Here is a 19,751-nt window from a genome sequence, read left to right on the forward strand (position 1 = left end):
AAAATCGGACGCGTCATTCGAAGGCCACCAGTTCGAAGTGTGCCGGAGGCAGGGTCTCCTCATCCACTTTTCTGATCTTCTCGTCCACTTTTCTTTCAAATTTACATAGAAAACTACTGATACCATGCCCAGTACTTCTCGTGGCGTCATCATCTGTTAGTTGACATTAATACGTACTGCACTGAAAGATAGGGCAAAGAAAAATAGATTTGAACTTTTTTTAGTCTATATACACTTTGCCCATACGCCCTCGCATTTTCATTATAGCCTAAAACAGCTTTTAAAAGATGGGCGAACGCATGTTTTAATGGACGCTGAAAAGTTGTAGCCCTTATCGTAAATCTCGGACCTCTACATCTTCACCTAAAAAGGTATTCCTAAAAACGCAGAAGCTGGAAAACATTCGCAACCCTCTTATGTATTAAATAAAACAACTAAAACTTGACAGGCAACCTTGAAACTGGTATGCGTGAATGGGATATAAAACACATTTACGCAGCGTCATCAATGATTCTGCACCCTTTTTATTGTCTGCGATATGGTGGTGTGTGTGCGAGCGGAAATAAGGAATGCTCTTTTACATTGAAACAGGAAGCTTCGATAGGGATACTGCCATAAACATTTTGGCGTGAAGTTTGTTTCTTTTTTGCTGGCTTTCGCAAGTCATTCTACGTAATATTGCTTGCCACGGCGCAGGACAGATAGCTGATTACAGTATGCTTATTACTGAGCATTTTCTGTTTCGGTTTACGAGAGTGAGAGGCCACTGCGTTCACCTCCATCTAGCGCGTCAAATGGCACACAACTGTGACACACTTCTGCACTGCCTACGTCGGCTGCTGGTGTTATTTCGCCTCACGCATGTGCTGCGCAGAGGTCATCTGCCTGGTGCAGAACATGGAGCAAGGAAAGATGGGTGGGAAGAACATTCGAGAGACTGCCACACTCTTCGGCCGTTCGCCCATGTGCGCACTCACGAGCGGCCGTCGACTTGCTAGCTACCTGCGCACGCAAGCATGGCGAAAGCGCGACGGTGACTACGACGTCATCACATAAGCTGTGAAGCTTGGAGCTATAGGCCGCAGTGGTGACGTCTCAGAAGTTAGGCGTGACCTAAGTGTCACCTTAAATAATGTTGATATCACGAGATGTGGTGTATATATATTCACCTTAACAATGTCAATTATTCCTCAAGGGATATACGCTGATTCTGTTTGGCGGATACGCGCGCATCTCTGGGGGCATCGATCCCACACTCTACCATAGCCACGAAATTTCGGGTCAGTGCACTGCTAACACCGCGAGGCATGTTTAAGAGACTGGTGTCATCGCTACCTTCTCCACAACTTCATTGAGAAGTTGTAGCAAACTAAGTCATTGCAACAAGAATAATTATTTTGCTTCCTGCTAAATATATTGTTGCATGTGTTGTCAAGCTCTCACCGTGGAACCGGTCGGGGAGTGACTGCAGAGCAGAGTGCTCAGGGCCTTGAGCGTCTCCCGCGTGAACGAGCTGGGAGATGACGCCTTGGGCGTTAAAGTTTTACCGTATAGGGGTCCGGTTGGATGCAAGCTCTGTCGCTCAGGGTAATCCATCGCCATTGATTGCGAATTCGTTGCCTCGTCTCCGTCCCACTCCACTTCTTCAGTGACATTTGCCGCCTGCGTATAGTACAGATATCAACCACAAAACTATCCCGATGCACACTTTAAAGCAAAAAAAAAATGAACGCAACAGATTTTTACAAAGCGCATTTTTCACAGCTTTCACGTGCATATTAAAGCAGTGCAGCTGTGATATTGCCTGTTCACGCAGTTTCTTGAATCTGAATTTCGTTGTATTTGGTCGGGAGCTCTACGTCTACATGAAACGAACAAGTCATGCTATAGTTACATAAGGTGAGAGTTGGTAATATACGAAAATTTCCCGGTACCTGTGATGTAGTAGAGATGAACAAATCCCTTGCTTTCTGTGAACCTCGGCGCAGAGAGTGGCTTTTCGCAAGGGGTCCAGTGAAGCCGCTTTGCGTAGACGGTGCTAGAAGCTCCGTATTTCCGGTCTCCGCCACAGCGCCAGCACTTTGCGACGCCACTGGCTGAAATGTTGGGCCAGTTGGAACCACCACGCCAGCCTGCTTCATAATGACGGCATGCCCAGTCTGAGCAGGCTCTTCCGTGATGCCGTCGTGCCCAGCTTCACCACGACGCTCCATCGCGCCAGCATGCGGAGCCTTCATGGATTCCTTTGACGATCCGGGCTGCTCCATTGCGAAGTCACGCTCAGTCACGCTGGTACGCTTTCTCAGCCCTGTCTGTTCACCAGAGACGATCAGCTCCTTCGCGCTGCGCTGTGATGCCCCAGCGAGCCCGGCATTGGAGGCTGCGCCACTGTCTGAAACCACCGACTGTGCAGTGTTGTTTCTCAGACTTCGTCGTCCACCTTGATTCTTTCCCTCCCTCTGGGTTCCAGGCAACTGTGCTGCTGCCCGCTTGGCTATTGTCGAGGGCAGATCCCCCCTTTTGCCAGTGCGGCCCATGCTGGAAGTGGCAGCTGGAGCACGTTCTTTATCTCGAACATCGCCGGCCAAGCTGGCTCTTCTTCGCCCTGAGTCCTTGGACTTCTTGCGGGTCGACATAAGGTAATCTTCCGTTCAAGATTGACTGAGGGAACAGAGCGCTGACCCAACGTAGAATGTCGTCTTCTTCTCTGCACGTGCCTGCAGCGTGTTCTATGACGTTCGTCTCTAATGCTGACGCAAGGTTACCAATAGATACAACTATGGCACAAAAATTAAAGACAAATTTTTCCATTCTGTTTGAGTAAGGTTCCGTGGGCTCCAATAATAACGGAAGCCTGCAATATAATCCGCGCTAAGGCAGTAATGAGAGGAATGATGAGCTCGAAAATTTTAATTGGGAATAACATTCTTGTGTCAACAAGAAGTTCGCTAATGCGTAAGCAGACGTTCATGTTGCTGAATCACAGAGAAGAGAACGGAAAAAGTATTGTGAAAATTCAGAGTATTTTTTAAGTTTCTGAATAGCTCCTTGAAAAACTTTTCTCCTATGGCAAGTGAAACGACGGCACGTTAAAAAATTATGAAGATTTATCGGCTCATGGCAGTAATAGCAAATAAGAAATGGGACCAGACCCGGTCTGTATACAGAGAAATTTAGAGGAGGCATACAGCATCGAATATTTGTAATATCTATTTCCAGTTTTCAACTGGCCCAGCCTTTGGAATTCTAGGCAAAGGAACACGGCTGTATTCTAGGACAGATAAGTTCATATTCCTGATATCTCGAAGTAAACAGAACTTTCAGAATCTACCAGGCACAATATACATTACTGGACAAGCTAGGTGCCACCACGCTGGAGTATCAGTCATCTTGTTACGCTATTTGTTCACATATACACTGGGGAAAAAGTCTATTGAATATGAACATCATGACAACGACGACATGAGAGTGAAAGCAACGCATGAAATGCGACATTTAGGTTAGCACCAATTTTTACTTAAATTTGTAAAGTTCTATAACCTCCATTACTCACAACTTTATTAAATTTTGTGGGGCAACTAGGATCTTCACTAATTCCCGATAGTGGGTTGCGGCCCACTCGCCCAAGCCGCAACCCGAGCAAGCCTGCTCGGGTTGCGGCTTGGGCGAGTTGGTTCAGGATTATAAGAGGGGAAAACAGCATGAAATTCAGAGACACCGAAGACGAAGAAGGCACGACAACGCGGGTTGCAATCACTAGACTGCACTGTCAAATTCCACAGCTGAATTTATATTTATGCCTAGTTCACACTGAAAAATCCGCTTTCTACAGCGACCGAAATTCTCCTGCCGCCGAAACGCAGCGTCGTTCGCATTGGACGCGCCCCGCGCCGCCGAATATGCCATCTACTACGGGGCGAACGCGGGTTGGATGCGCTGTCACCCGGTTGTTGTCGCGGCTCGCAAACGCTACTACGCTATCTAGTGGTGTATACTTCGACGATTCTCGTACGCAAGAAGCAAGAAAAGACAGTACTGCTTACTTTTCTGGCAAGTGGCTGTCTTGTAATGCACGAAGAGCAGAAAAACCACCGACGCCAGCGGCGTTGGTGGGTTGTTTTGCTCTGCAAGACCGCAACAAGCTCGGTCACGCCAACAGGAAGCTCGGTCACCTCTTTCACGAAATACGGAGGTGAAGTAGACACAGAGTAGGTTAAACTCCCGTTGGTTTCAACATTCAGTTACGTGCACTGCAGCATAACAAGCGAGTAGGGCTTGGCCATTATTTTTCAAAATTCCTTGACTAGCGCTCCTATTGGTCCGCGGTGACCGATTCGGCGGCAGGCACCGCAAAAATCGGTCCGAGAGCGATCGGCGCAGAGAAGGCCCTTTCGGCGGATCTCGCCGCCGCCGAACCGGATTCTGAGCACTTTCGGCGGCCGGAATGCCCAGTGTGAACGCGGCTTTACACAGAGCTGGTCTGGCAGCCTCCCCCCTTTGTTCTGTTTGTGGAGTATATGCGTCAAATGAAAATTGTCTCAATTATTGTAATAAATTCTTTGCCTTACGTAAAAACACTTTAGGTACCGTTGGCCACCCTCACGGAATACATTTAAATGCTGAAAATGTGCTTTCTTTCGTAACTTTGTGTCTAGGCCACAGCGACGGGAAGATGGTTGACGCATTGCCGTGAAAAATTCAACGAGGATCAAGTGTTGAAATCATTGTTCGGCAGATTTTGAAATTTTCAAATTCATATTAAATCAAATACAACGCTTTATTGCATTACACTACAGATTATTTATGATTGAACCATCAAATTCGTTTTGTTGCATCTTTCTTTTATTTCTCGTAAATGGATTAATTTTAATCTGTTATTAAATAAGAAATTCATGAAACCTATCCGGTTCTTGGCCAATCGCCCAGCGGGGGTATGCGCCACATCGTCAAGGATCTTGTCTTGTCTTGTCTTGTAAGTCAGCGCTGTTGTCATGCCTTCTTCATCTTGTCTCTGTCAGAATTTTGTGCTGTTTTTTACAAGAGAAGACGAACACGAATATCAAAAGCTGCTTAATAGCCGATATAGAGCTGCCTAAAATTACACTAGGGGGTGCTCTGGCGAGTAGTCGAGCTTCAAACCACTTAACCACCACAGCAGATTTCGGCAATGCATTACCATCACTTCACTATAGTGTAGCCTGGCTACAGTACCACAAATTGTGAGTGCTACAAGGCACCTGCTGCATCGTGGCAGCCATCTAATTTTCCTTACTAATAAATAAAGCTACGGAGACAGAAGTGGGTCAAACTTCACTGTTTTCCCAAGATGGCACAACAATTATTAAAAAAATGGCAGTGGCTTAGCTCAGCTATGCCAGGATATACGTAGCGTTAGCAAAGGTTAAGCTGATTATTCTTAGCTCTCCAGGTGTCATGCATACAGCTGTTCCAATGACACACACACGGTATACGTATAATGTGGCACATGTGTATTTATTTTGCCGGGCAACTACTTCGGGATCCGATGAGTTAAGCTTCTCCGCTCTATTGCAGCATTGAGCAGCATTTGCACTGTCCTTCTCCATGGCTATACCACAGTGGCAAACGCCAGTCAGAGGCGCTATCAAGCGGCTCCAGCGCAGTGTCAGATGGCGACTGCACAGGGAAGGCGCGCGCGTCGGCGTCCATACGTCTACCAAGGCTATGACGGCACTCCTCTGGAAAGCACACGCCGGCGGCGGCGAGTAGCGCGCGGCCGCGGCCGTGTGCGAGGGAGGTGCCGGCTCCGGTGCGTGACACCACTGATCGTCTGCGCAGCGCATCGAATTGCGCGCACACCGGCGGCGAGCCGCACGTGGTGGTGGCGGAGTATCATTGCGCATGCGTAGACCAGTGCCACGCGAAATTGGCTCAGCGAGGGCAGTGTAGCTCACGCTACAAAAAATTCCTCGCCCATGTGGAGCGCTCAGCACAGTCAAAGCGCAAGCTTCAATAGCGGCCTAACTCGACAGATAGATGAAGTAATGGGTAGATAAACTTCATTGAGTCCTTCACAACGTGCTTTAGCATCTTTTGGGATGCTAACACGCTATAGAGCAGAGAGACCAAGTATCTTTGCTTCGTCGTGGGCCCATTTAACAGCCCGTAACTGTCGTTCGAAAAGGGAGCACGTAATAGCAGCCTTTCTGTTGCCTTTTTCAAAACACAGTTGAGGCAACCACTACAAGAACAGTTACACGGTAGCCACATCGCTATAAATAATAAATTTTGTGTTGTATAGGGAAGCGTTCACTATGCAATTATTCGTCATTCTTCGGAGAAGCGTGGAAACCACTACACACTTGCAAGAGATTACGTGTGCTTCGTGGATGCTGTGGATCCCGACAATGAAGAATGGTGCTTGTGGCTTTTGTAATAAGCATGAGTATTCAACAACCCACTCATTACTGAATTCGCGTTGTGTGACGCCTGGCGGTTACTTTAGTCTTCGAAAACGCTATATAACACATATTAGCGCGATTCCTTACCCAACAGCGGCAGCTAAAATGTCTGTTTCAACGAAGGTTTAGGCTCCGGTGTGGCTATGTGGTTGATAACTGGGCCACTGGGCTGCCACGCGGAAGACACGCGTACAGATCCTATTGTATCCTAGATATCTTCTGTTTATGTCCTTTTTTTCTCTTATTCCGCGCCATTGCTGTTACTTAGGTCGTGGCGAACTGCGGCGTCTAATAGACCCTTGCTGTCATCTCATTGCAAACTTTCGGCGTAAAAAATAATAGGAAGCAAGTGCCCAACTTGTCTTTAGTACCGAGTATACAAAACCAAAAAACTTTTTATCTAACAAGTGATTTTACTTGGTGTTCACAGATATAAACAGAAATATAATCCAAAGCGGCCACAAGATGATTTTCTAACGGTGACAGGAAAAGTTACGTTGGCACAATACTCTACCAGTGTACCTATGTGACTTTGGCTACCCCTCAGTAAATTGTCTAGGGACCAGTGCCGAAATTCAGGCTCTCGTAAATGTTAGCCAACGCCACTTATAACAATCGGCCACGTTGGCTGATATGTTGAGGTATCGGGACTCTGTCTTTCCAAGTTAGTGCAAAAAGTCATTGCCACGGTATACTTCACTTTTGAGAGTCAGTGCCATGCATGATCTTGTGCGTTTGTGAACATCACTGCGGAAGCAAGGATCTTCCCCATGGAGTTCCGCGTAAGTGTGCTCACGTGCTTTCGTGATCGCTGACCGCTGGCGTACTGCGTGCACTCGGGTTGCGATGTCATCACGGCTCCTGATAAGAGCCACTTACGCTAAAGCAAATACGTGTACGTGAACCAACTGAGGCGCAGTCACGCCATGGTCACACATTCATCCTCCGACGCCATCAGCGGGTGTTTTTCCCCGGCAGAAAATGTGAGATGTTGGGGGAGCAACAATGCTTGCAAGAAAAGTAATGCAAGAACGAATTTGCAAAGAGACGTTTTAGCAGCTTGCCACGTTTGTTCAATAAACATCTGTCGGCCAATAGCAGTAAAAGACTGATATAATCTTACCCAATTCATTTATTCCGCCGGGGGAATATAGTGGTTAAGGTACTCAGCTGCTGAACCGCAGGTTGCGGGATCGAATCCCGGCTGTGGCGACTGCATTTCCGATGGAGGCGGAGATGTTGTAGGCCCATGTGCTCATATTTGTGTGCGCGTTAAAGAACCCCAGGTGGTCAAAGTTTCCGGAGCCTTCCACTACAGCGTCTCTTATAATCATATGGTGATTTTGGTACGTTAAACCACATATATCAATATAAACCGATTCATTGAAAATTTTTACTGTCTATTCTAATGAAGTCGCGATAACTAGTGATCGAAGCGTACGCCCCTACTTCACTTGAATCGTTTTTATGAACTTTTTATGTCACGTAGTCACCAATACATATACTGAGCGCCCTATGAAATGCAGAAAAAAGAACTACAGCACAGTATTTAGTTTTCAATAATCCGCGATTGATGAGACGCGATTTCTCGTCATTATCTGAACTTTTAATAAAGACTCTCAGACAGTGTAATAAAGCTGAAGTTTGCTATCAGCTAAAAAATGAGTTTAAATTTACTCGCAATATTTTTTTTCTCTGACATCTTGCGGTAACTAAGCATGTCACACTGGTACGCTCCAACATGTGGGTTGAATGCTCGACCACAGCAGAGTGAAATTTAAGAATATCCTGGCTTTGCTAGGAAATGTACGCACTCCTATAAACACCCAATAGCATAGATTTAAGTGCCCTATTTGCTCCCATTAGCTCAAATATCACGAGAAGTATGTCCGCAGGCAGTGCCTTAAGAGAATATCATGCTTCAGGCCAATATTGAACATTTTAATATAGCCTTAAATTTGAGTACTTCGTTAGGGATGAGGTTACTTAAAGGATGGACACACAATGTATTGCATTTCTCTTTTTTAGTGACTTGTAACCGCGAATATGACCAGCGAATGGGAATGCTTTATGAGTATACATGGCTTTTTTCTTCTTTTGTAGTGTTTGTGCAACACGTTTTGGTCAGAAAAAAAGCTGTTGATCGGTTGTCCAGGCCGCTGTGCTCAGTAGCCACACATTACGTCACTTGAAACCTATTATTATAATTCAATATTACTCAAAAGGTCCTTGTTCTTCTTTCAAAGAATTATACTGTAAGCGAAAATGACAACGCCATAAGCACAAGCATCACGGCGATCGCCTTATTTTAGCGTCATCAGCTACGTAGCTACCACGACCACCACGGCTTGCCACAACGTAACCGCGATGCACTGCTTTCGCACCTAAAACAAAATACAGGGGACACTACGATGGTCGAACAAGTGGCAAAGACGGCGGCTGTAAGAAGGTGCCTGTACGTATTGCTGCTGTGAGAAGTACAGCGTTCTTTGTGTTATCAAAACGCGGTGTTTTTTGTCAAAGGTGAAAGGGTCCTTGATGGCGAGTATTTCATTTTGGTTGTCGTGAAGAATAAGGTCGACAGTAAGTAAATAAATGTTGTTGCAGTCTTTGTGTAAACTTTTAGCGAAAATTCGGATCCACAAGAAATCTTACTGTGGCTTCGAAGCGTTGGTATTGAGCTTGTGATCTCAATACATACAGGTTCCAGCACTATTGACTTTTTAGCAAAGTTCAAACAAGTGTCAGGTATTCATAAATAACTAAGTGAGTAACTAATACATTAGGTAGTAGTTACTGATTAACGGCGCTTCCACTGCTAGACATGTGCTGCTACGCTGTCACAGGCGAAGAACTTGTTCGTCAGTCTTTAGTAGTTAGACTGGATAAAGCATTTGGCAGTTGCCCATGGACATCGATTATCACATGCTGATTGCTGACAGCTTCACGGTGACCCGTCAGTCATTTGCGGCGAATTTGTCTGGTGATTACGTAACTGATGCGTGTCCTTCTATACATAAGAAATGCAGAATGAGGGGGTGACGATGTTATGAGCTAAATAACAAGGTTTTGTGTAGCGTACTTGGTGCAGCATCTAGAAGAGTTCGGGCAGAACAGTTCTTAGAAGAGCTGAAAAAAAGAAAGGCAGAAAACTTCATTAGTTTTGTAACGTGGACAGCCATGCGAGTGTATTTGTGTGTGCATGTGTCAGCTAATACACATACGTGAGCAAAGTGGGGGTGTCCAAAAGAGTCTTCTGTCTTTCACTACAGCAGTGCATCGTTAGAGACGTTTGTATACTGGCCCTTTCATAGCTTCCTGAACCTTGCAATGAGACGTCGGCCAGGTTACGCCATGCACGCCCGCCAACAAGTCGAGAACACGGAGCTAACGGCACCTTATGCAACAACCATTAACGAAGATACTACACTTCCTAATATAATGAGCATATTTAGCCTTGGCGCCATCGACAGTGGGCGTACGACACACCGCAGCAAGCACGCTGACATCAACACTGTGAAGATTCCGACTTGTCTACCACTGTGGCACAGTGTTCGCAGTGCTTACATGGCGACTCAAAAGGCGCGGCTTAAATACCGCTTCTGGACTGCATTTATATAGAGCTGACATGGTAGATGCCCGTGCTCTGTTGGACGTCAGAACCACAACTAGTCCAGGATATCCGGTGACCTCCACCGCGGTGTCTCTCACAGCTTGAGTCGTTTCAGGAAGTACACACAAACCGGTCCCGATTCGTTCCAGCTTTGCTATCCACGGGATTCGTTGATGCCGTTCGATTAGTCCTACGCATTTTTAGCACGTGAACGTGTTACTTACCGCCTAATCGCCGAGAACCAATAACCACAGTTCGGGCAGATTTGTCGGTGCGGAGCACAGGTATTCACACCATCATTCGCCGTTCTCACAGAAAATATAAATATGTGAAAAGATACCATCCCGTCTTTCCACCTCGCCGCTTGCCGAAACGGAGCGAAACATCTTCATGATGCATTTATCTTTTTGCTGGCGATGATTGCATGTGTCAGAACCACTACCACACGTAAGAAGTGAATATTGTTTGCTACATAAACTTTGATAACGTGTTTCACGCTCTATCCCTAGGTGGCGCTTTGGCTCAACTTATTCGCGAGTAGTACTTGAACTATACACCGTATCAAATTTCGCTTAAAGTCTGCGGGCTTCGTTGTGCAGTGGGAGGCACCGCTCGTACGCAGGCGCCATGATATCCAGTTGACCTTCCTGTAGGCTAAGCCCTGCGAGCTGCAAGTGCAGGTGGGGACCTGGGCTGCAGGCTCTCCCCGAAATTACCGCTATATTACATGCTTAATGCATCTTTTTATACTCTTTTTTCAAGCGTGCTCGTGATACACTAGAAGTATTCCACGCGTTAAAAAAAAGCATGCTTGGGGTCCTGACGTGAGCTGACAAATGGACGTATATCCTTGCCCCTCTGTCATCCCCTCCGCCTCTCTGAATAGTTTTCACCGTGCTCATTTCTATGAAAAGAGACAGAAAGCATTACAAGCATCTGACAAACCCCTATAACACTGCCCGTACTAGAGGGATTCAAAATATTTCCGCCAGAGTCGATTCGCGAAGCAATAAATTCATTGCAGAAGTCGTTTAATGGTTACTAGAAAAAGTGTTGCAGAGCCCCTTAAAGCCGTGGTTTCATTTTTGTTGGGTGCTTCGAAATTCAATTGCACCGCGGCTTTACCAAATACCAATCTCGCATATTTAAATGAAGCAAAAAGTTTTTTTGTAAAGTGTTCTCGGGTTAATTTTAGCCTTCTAAGGCGTCACTTCAACATCTACAAGTATGTTTATTTTACTTTGATTTACGTACATAGACAGGGCGCTGCCCCAAGCATACTGTATTTTTTTACATTTAGTGACGGGAATTTATGTGGCTTTCTTATGCGGGAATATATGTGGCTTTCAGGATGGAAAATTCTGTCCCGTAATGCCTTTGTTGCGCTAGTTATTTCTGCCTGAAAAAGGGAAAAATCAACTTGGTAGAGCCACTATCTAGGACACCTTTGAAATATTGTGGTATAGATATCAATTGTGTCGCTTCACTAGAATCCAATAAAAATAATCGCTGCAAGAGTAGCACGCCGTGTCTATAGTTCACCCCAGCTAAATTAGGCCGAGCCTATGTTTTCTAATAAGATTTTTGTTATATTATTTTCATGTTGCCCCAGAATTGTCTATGCACAAATTTGTTTGCATATCAAAATACGTATGTCTCTACCCTCATACCGATAATGACCACGCATTTTGCATGTAAGCTTATTTTTGACTTAATGTGTGGCAAAACTTCACTTGTGTACTATACACATGTTACACTGAGCTATGGTCAAGGCCTATATCTATGCGATCTCCGTATTAAGACTCAACTTCATGGCAATGTCAGATGCGTACTCTTTCTTTCTACGCCGCAACTAAAATGCACATCGGTACCTTCTCCCGAATCAGGAAGATGATCACGTCGCAGGTACACGTCCTACTCGGAACATAACTGACGTCAGAATGCGATAAGACTACGTCTTTTGTTGTCAGCAGAACGTCTGAGGTCAAAGGGGCCCGGCATCGTCTTCAAGTTCACTCTAGACTTCTTATAAGTGGGCCTCGGTCGGGTTATCGGTCTCTCGACTAGCTCTTCGCGGAAATATCATTGTCTCGGTCGAGACAGTTTACGAGCGTGCACGCACGGTACGCTGACAGGCTATGAAGTTGGCAGTCTTTTTGACCCTCGTGTTTGCTACGGCTGGTGAGTAAACGGAGTGATTATTTCGCATGTAGCTTAGCAGGCTTCCTTCTGGGAACCAATTTTGTCACTGCGTTATAACCCTACGAGCTCGGTTGTAGCCTCAGATATTTTTATTTTTTATAAATAACACGCGTCTCAGAGTGAAGACAATCCTACACTCTGTGAAAGAGTGGCAGTAAACATAACCTTAAAACAAATTAACACCTAGCTCTTTTTTTGTTTCCTTTATTCTAATGAGGAAACCATTTGATATGTGCTTGAATTTTTAGCCAGTTTTGCTATGTTTCAGGACACCAACAAAAAGTTTTCAGTAAAAGTTCATTTTTTCTGCTTCTTTGTGTACTTCTAGCGCGGGATATGATACTGCGCTTGTAGAAATGTCACAGCAGTGTTTTATTTTAACGGTTTTATAGATTGCAATATATGCTGGCGTCAGACGTATTTTCAAACCTTATAAGGAAACTTTGGTTGTTTGTTAGTTGATATACAAAGAAAGTGCCCATATACTGAAGGCTATGTTTTGTGGCAGTAGTTTTAATAAAAAAGCTTTCTAATATACATGTAATTTGGCTGCGTCGTCTCAGCATTCTTTAAGTTATGTGAAATTATCTTCTATGCTACATTCATAACCTGTGCCTGCATATATAGTAGTCGCTGTATATCTTTGTTCAATTTACTGCTAAGTAACCTACTCCAATTGCCCTATTATTGCTCCCTTACCTGAACAAAGTAAAGGTTATCAACATGAGTTAACAGGGTCGACTGCTTTGTGTGGTCTCCATTTCAATGAAAAAAAAATATGGTGAAATAGACACAATAGAAACAATTATAGGGTTATTTCACTCACAAGTGTTGCATGCAAAATACTTGAACATGTTCCGTCTACCAAGATAATGACTCATATGAACACATACTGTTTAATTAATTCTCAGCAGCACGGCTTTCTTAGTCATTTTTTCTGCACAAAACAGGTACTTGATATCACACACGACTTATCCTCTGCTTTAGATAAGGGTTTCTCCGTTGACTCCTTGTTCCTAGATTTTAAAAAAAAGCATTTCACGTCGTACCACACTTTTATCGATTGAAAACTATAAATGTATAAAGTAAACAATGTAGTTGTGAACTGGATAAGCGAGTATTTAAGTTTAAGGATGCAAAAGGTTGTTATCAACGGTAAGTCATCCCGGGAAGTTGATGTGTCCTCTGGAGTGGCTGAAGGGTCAGTCTTGGGTCCGCAATTGTTCCTCATCTACATAAATGACATTTGTTCCGGTATTTCATCATATATCAAACTATCTGCCGACGACTGTGGTTTGTACAGAATATACATAGCTAACATGATTGCACTACTCTTCAAAACGATCTTGACACAGTTTCTGAATAGTGTGGAAACCAGCGCGTGTTCTTTAATGCAAAAAAAAAAAACAACAGTGCACATGTGTTTCACTAGAAAAAAAGGCCCATTATGACTCATTTTACACTATGAATTCAACCAGGCTGCTAACAGTTCGTGAACACAAGCATCTTGGTGTATATTTTACGCCGGACCTTTTCTGGAGCCGTCACATCAATCACGTTACAAGTAAAGCAGGACGTGTGTTAGGTTTTCTGCGCAGAAACGCAAGTAAGTTACCACTTGAGGCCAAGAATCAACTTTATATGACTGACATCCGATCTGTCTTAGATTACGCTTGTGCTGTGTGGTATCCACGGAAGGCATGCGATGTGTCCAATTTAGCGAAAATTCAGAACATGGTTGTTCGGCTTGTCTGCTCTAATTTTACCAGAAATTTGAGTGTTTCAAAAGCAAAAGAAAAGCTTGGTTGGGAACTTCTAGACAAGCGAAGGGAATATCTGAGGTTGAAACTTTTTCACAACATATTTCATAGGCGTGCACGTCTGGACCCCTCAAAATACTTTTGCAAACCGGACTACGTTTCACAGCGACTACATCCAATAGGTTAAGGGAAATAAGATGCCACACTGACGCATTTAAAATGTAATTTTTTTCCAGGACGATAGCACGGTAGAATAGGTTGCCTTCTTAAGTAGCAGAGGTTACATGCATGAAGTATTCTCAAGATTACTTCAGGGTCTAGAGTAGTGTATTCATGATGATGTGTAGGGACGAAACGGTACTGTGAAGCTGATTTGTATTGTCTACTCCCACGTGCCGCAATGTATAGTTGGCAATGAATTGCGTTAATATTTTGATGTAAAAGTGTGAGTATGTTTATTCAGTGTTGAAATTTTGTATTATTACCCCCCCCCCCGTACGTAATTCTTTTAAGAACTGTAGATAGTGTGATAAATAAATAAAAATGAAACACACACAACAGCCGTAGAAACCAATGAAGTAAAGAATTCCACAAGATAATGCCGCTAATAGAAAAACAAATATCATCTTCCTGCAAATATTATTGTTTGCATTTCGTTCGCTTCGTGCGGAGTAATACATGGGAGTGCAGTGACTAGGTGCAAACTCAATCCATGTGAGTTCAAAAAAAAAAACTTTAATCTATTGCGCAGTGATTACAGTAAGGGACATTTTCGACAGATGACCAGCACACAATTTATATGTCTCCGATATTCACGTTAATGTACACCGCACGTAGAATAACTTGAAACTACTAAAAACAGCCAGAGGTTGTGTTGGAAATTTTATAACCTATTTATATCGTATCATACACTAAAAAATGGTGCGTTGGGCATTCAGGCGTGCTGTGTTGCCAGTCATTAACGCGGCGCAGTGATTGAAACCGAATCAACGTCCACTGATGCGATGGATCATTAGGTCTTTCAGTTTCGTCTGTCATGCAGCTCAAGGCCAATACACTTTTGTATAGTGACCGTGTCTCAGTGGTTACGATTCCTGTCTGCTGACCCAAAGGTCATGGACTCGATCCCGGGAGCAGTGGTTTCAATGTGATTGAGGTCCTATACGCGACAGCACTTTTTTTGTAAAGTTGTGTTTCCGACATTCTGGCCTCACGTTTTCACTGCTCTCCGTTCTCAGTTGCAGCACTCGGTGATTTTGAAACCAAGTGCAAGCCAGCAGCTGATCGTGGGCCCTGCAGTGGACGCATTCCACTGTGGGCTTTCAATGTCACAAAAGGCCGATGTCATCGATTCTACTTCGGAGGCTGTGACGGGAACGAGAATAAACACTACACGAGGAGACAGTGCGAATCGACCTGCGTTCTCTCTGATGGTAGTAATGTTTTGTCATTTGCAAAAAGTACACAATGCTTGTATTTCAAGGCTACTGCCGAGTATTGTTCGTGTATTCAACAACTGCGCATATCTCGCAAAGAATTATTGCAGTATGTCACTAAACGTTCCTGAAATGACAGTAGGACTGCGAAAACCCATTCAAGAATTTATATTTGCTGACGAAACTACTTACATTTCCAACTATGATTCGGCTGTATCACCTTCCGAATAAACATTGGCCAAAGTTTTCTTAGCTCTCCACTGCGGCATCTTACATTGATATTGTTGTTTTTTGATGTAAAGCCTAACCAATTGTAAAACTGAGAGAACATTACAGAAATTTATCTTGACATCCTGTATGTAGGACCTTTCCTTGGCTGTGTTTGCGTTATTTGAGACCAGGCTCTAAAGCGCCTTGCTACAAAAAAAAAAATCAAAACTCGGCAAACCAATTCGAAAGTAATAACTGCGACTTCTTCTTCAGTATGTCAGAAACAATGGCTACGTTATTTGGGGCGGTGGTGCAACCAAGAAGGCTGAAAAAGAGTTATTTAACAGCATATTGTATTCAATTATCAATGAAGCGGAATGCCTACTGGTAGCAAAATACCATTCGAAGTTTAACACATCCATAATATACAAAAATGCCCATCCGGAAACAACATCAAATCTAACCACTTCCCTTTCAAAACAATTGCAAAATGTAATAAGTTCCCTGAAGGAACAGTCAGCATAGTCATGAAGACTGCTCTTTTTGCATAATCGTTGGAACTCATAACATATGTAGCAAAACATTTTCATCTGCGAATATGTATGTGGCGCTGTTGTATGCTATTATTTTTATCCATAAATATAGTTACACTTTGCGTTTCCTTTTTGTTTCAATCTTAGATGCATAACTAAATATTACCCACTTCGTGTGTGCACCCATTGCAGTAATGAAATTACAGCGTTGCTTAAATTATAAATCAATATATAAAATGAAGATTACAAGAATAGTAAACGCATCAGGAGTATAGCCATTAGAACCACACAACATGCAAATACCGCCCATATTTCTAGATTAATACAGGCAGTCAAACTTTCGGGCAATAAAGTTCGTAGGAAACATTTCAGCGGATTCAGTATTATGTTTGTTTTAGAATAGAAGTCTGAAAAAGAAATGCACATATTCCTGCACACGCCACATTTTCCCTGTTTTTTGGTCTCCCGAAGCACACTGCCTTACGCAAGTTTCAGGACTACTGATTTTTTTCCGATATCAGTGAAATGAATCATCCAAGCTGACGTCATGAGAGGCATGCAGCCTCAAAGACCCTTAGCTGTGCGTGTGCAAGCTCACCACGTTTATTGAATGTACGTGAAAGTTAACTGCCAAATATAACAGCGTAGGCTAAATAAATCGCACTCTTCGAAAAGTCAATGACTTGTTCCACTTCCAGCTTCTGGAAATGGTGGAGGACCGCAAGAAATGCGCGAATACAGCAACGATCTTTTACCCGTTCCTGAAGTGCCCAACCTTATGTGGTCTGGTACGTAGTCAAGCACTGTTACTTAAATTTTATTGTCAGTAGGTGCCAGTTCATTTGTTCATGATTGGTATTGCTACAGCACTATATTGTGACAAAGACACAACTTTGTAGCTTCATTTGTCGTCTTTTTGTCATTTGAGGCCTTAATATTTTAGAAGGCAGATATGTTTTCTGTTGTTATGCCTTTTATGCAACACCAAGTTTACAAAAATGTACTTTAGGATCACATCGGCGTAAAATATATCCAGGACATTTTTATTGTGCAATGAAATATGCTGAATTTTGACATTGTCATTTTTTTATTCGTTTACACATGATATTGATGTAAAATATTATGTTCGCATTCGCATGTTAGTTAGAGCGTATGAAATGCATGAAAGCAAGTTTTTGCACTCATGATACATTACTCTTGATTGCACTTCATTGGGTTCCCCAAAAAAAAGAGTGCTATGTCATATTTATATCACAATATGTTGTATAATCATTGATCATTGCGACAAATTTTTTACCTATTATTCACCATTCGTTTATGCCTGAAAAGGAAAGTGACAGAACTAAGCTTCATGTATATTGTTTTCTAGCTGCCTCTCGTACCATTTATATGAAGCAATCAACGTATTCAGATTTATTGTAGAAACTCGCTATTGAAGATGCCTTTTAAACTCGAAAAATTCAGGATGATTTCTTGAGGAGAGTACCCCGTAATCGGAAGCTGGCACGAACGCTACGGCTTTGAATCAGCATGCAATGCATTCAGATATCTGGAAAACAAAGACCTTATGTCCTATATTTTGAACGTGAAGATTTGTTGTACTGGTGCGGTTGTCGTCCAAACGTTATGGAAAAGGCACTTCGTAAATGAGCCGTTCAACACCTTAGAAGCAACAGAAAACATCAAGGTGGCTACTGAGTCTCTTAGTAGCCACCTTGATGTTTTCTGTAATCCGTGAAATGTCATCAAATATTTGGCTGTGGTGTTTGTCATCTATTTCGACTTCCACCATTGGGCTTTCAGCTTTAGAATATTCTCACAAAGACAACGACAAAAAAAGATCTACCTTTGTTTGCACAACCGCAGTTGCGATACTTCAGATGCCTTTTTGAATTTCTTAGCAATTCGTGTCGTAGTTTATAGAAATATTTATTCGTGACCTTTTCCCAGCATCGAGAGGGTCACTATTCAATTTTTTGGAAAATCAAGATGCTGGCAACTCTTCCCACAATTGCGCTAACTTCAAGAACAAACAGCAGTATGCAGGAAGTATCCTTCCGTGAGCGATTGTTATACTTGTGTTCATGTTCTTTTTTGTCAGACCCAACTCACTTACGTAACAGCTCAGCTGACCTTTGCCCAAGACCCGGATACATTGAACGAAGTGACACTAGGCTAAGTAAAAGTATTACATCTACTGATGATGTCATTAGGGAACACTGGGTAACACAAGTGTCAAGTGTCAACGCTGCAACATTGCACATTATATTCTATATAAATATAAATAATTTAGTAACATTACCATTCAACATTACACGTCATACCGAATAGCGAAAAATGCACGAGAGTCCTGACATAGAAAGCAGTGAAAGATCTTCGTCGATAACTTCAAATTAAGCCGAAGAACGAAGCGCAGCGTCGATATATGAGGCAGAAATTTGTTTTTGACATATATGGTTTTATTGATATGAACTAGGGGTCCATAATAAGCGAAATACATTGCTCATGGGCCAAATAGAAACTTGTGCATATTCAGTCTGTTCTTCCTTTGCTCAATGCGCTGAACATGTTGGCAACAGGTCCCTTTTGTGAAGACATTACAATGTTCAACAACTCGGACAATGTGCCACCTTTTAGAATGTCCAAAGACCCAATTATTATTTAGTTTCCAGCCAAAAGCAAAGTAAGCGTGCGTTTTGAGCATAGGATTTAATTGCTTTTGCGTAAACTTGAGCATAGCTCACTGCTCAATAATTGGAGCAATATAGCTAGTGACCGCGCTTGCTCTAGAATCAACTCAGCTGTTCGCTATGCGCGCCCAAACAAACCAAATAATCTGAACGCAATATCAAATATTCTCTTATATTATGACGCGAATTGTAAAAGGCCATGGGCCGCTTGATGTGCCAGCATAATTAAAAAAAGAAAGAAAATAGTGTGAGTGGCATTATTTCTGTTCTAGCCATAGTGTTAAAGAACTGATAAGCGCAAGACATGCTATTGCATTTCAATTTTTAGAATGTAATATTGACTATCGCAGATTTTTCCAGTGCGAATTCGACACAGTTTCAGACAGTTGATATTGATTTGCGCTCTATGGGGATGTTCACTTGTTATTGCGATAGATCTTATACGCAATACATTTCAAGAAAATATCGCTGCAGATGAATAAGCAAACTAAAACTTGAAATAATTTTACTCTGAATAATCATGGTCGACGATGACTCTGACAATGCACGCTCGTGATTTTTGTCCTGGTTCCAGTGCTCACAAATCCTGCTTGCCTGCTACCACCGGATCGAGGCATGTGCGCCGGCTATCTCTATCGCTTTTTCTACGACGCCACCTTCAGGACGTGTCAAGGTTTCGTCTACGGTGGCTGTGGCGGCAATGCAAATAACTTCGCCGGCCTCGACCAGTGTTACGAAGCTTGCAGTCCGAGGCAACGTCTGCTGCCTTAAACATAATGCTACCGCACTCATTCCCAACTATGTATTTTCAATATTTGATGAAACTGCTTGTGTGTGGAATAAAGTACCTGTCATTTTACGAACATA

General features: G+C 43.2%; 1 protein-coding gene across 2 annotated transcripts; it reads left to right on the forward strand.

The window, feature by feature from the left end:
- The first annotated feature begins 12,067 nt into the window (after positions 1 to 12,067).
- LOC119167306 (kunitz-type serine protease inhibitor 6-like) lies at positions 12,068 to 19,751 on the forward strand. 2 transcript variants are annotated; one of them, XM_075866742.1, is made up of 4 exons: positions 12,073 to 12,234; positions 15,254 to 15,448; positions 16,893 to 16,982; positions 19,459 to 19,751. In XM_075866742.1, the coding sequence occupies exons 1-4, from the start codon at positions 12,192 to 12,194 to the stop codon at positions 19,653 to 19,655; spliced, it is 525 nt and encodes a 174-aa protein (XP_075722857.1). In that variant the 5' UTR covers positions 12,073 to 12,191; the 3' UTR covers positions 19,656 to 19,751. The 2 variants fall into 2 exon arrangements, with proteins under 2 accessions (XP_075722858.1, XP_075722857.1); XM_075866743.1 differs by lacking the exon at positions 16,893 to 16,982 and having other exon boundaries at positions 12,068 to 12,234.

This window comes from Rhipicephalus microplus, chromosome 6, assembly GCF_043290135.1.
Source record: "Rhipicephalus microplus isolate Deutch F79 chromosome 6, USDA_Rmic, whole genome shotgun sequence".
NCBI classification, from domain to species: Eukaryota; Metazoa; Arthropoda; class Arachnida; order Ixodida; family Ixodidae; genus Rhipicephalus; species Rhipicephalus microplus.

What these genes read in the sequence shown, in the direction of transcription:
- LOC119167306 (XM_075866742.1), top strand. Translation starts at nt 12,192, where the DNA reads ATGAAGTTGGCAGTCTTTTTGACCCTCGTGTTTGCTACGGCTG. An exon ending in CCTCGTGTTTGCTACGGCTG is followed by an intron (nt 12,235 to 15,253) that starts GTGAGTAAACGG and finishes CTCCGTTCTCAG; the next exon opens with TTGCAGCACTCGGTGATTTT. An exon ending in GCCCAACCTTATGTGGTCTG is followed by an intron (nt 16,983 to 19,458) that starts GTACGTAGTCAA and finishes TCCTGGTTCCAG; the next exon opens with TGCTCACAAATCCTGCTTGC.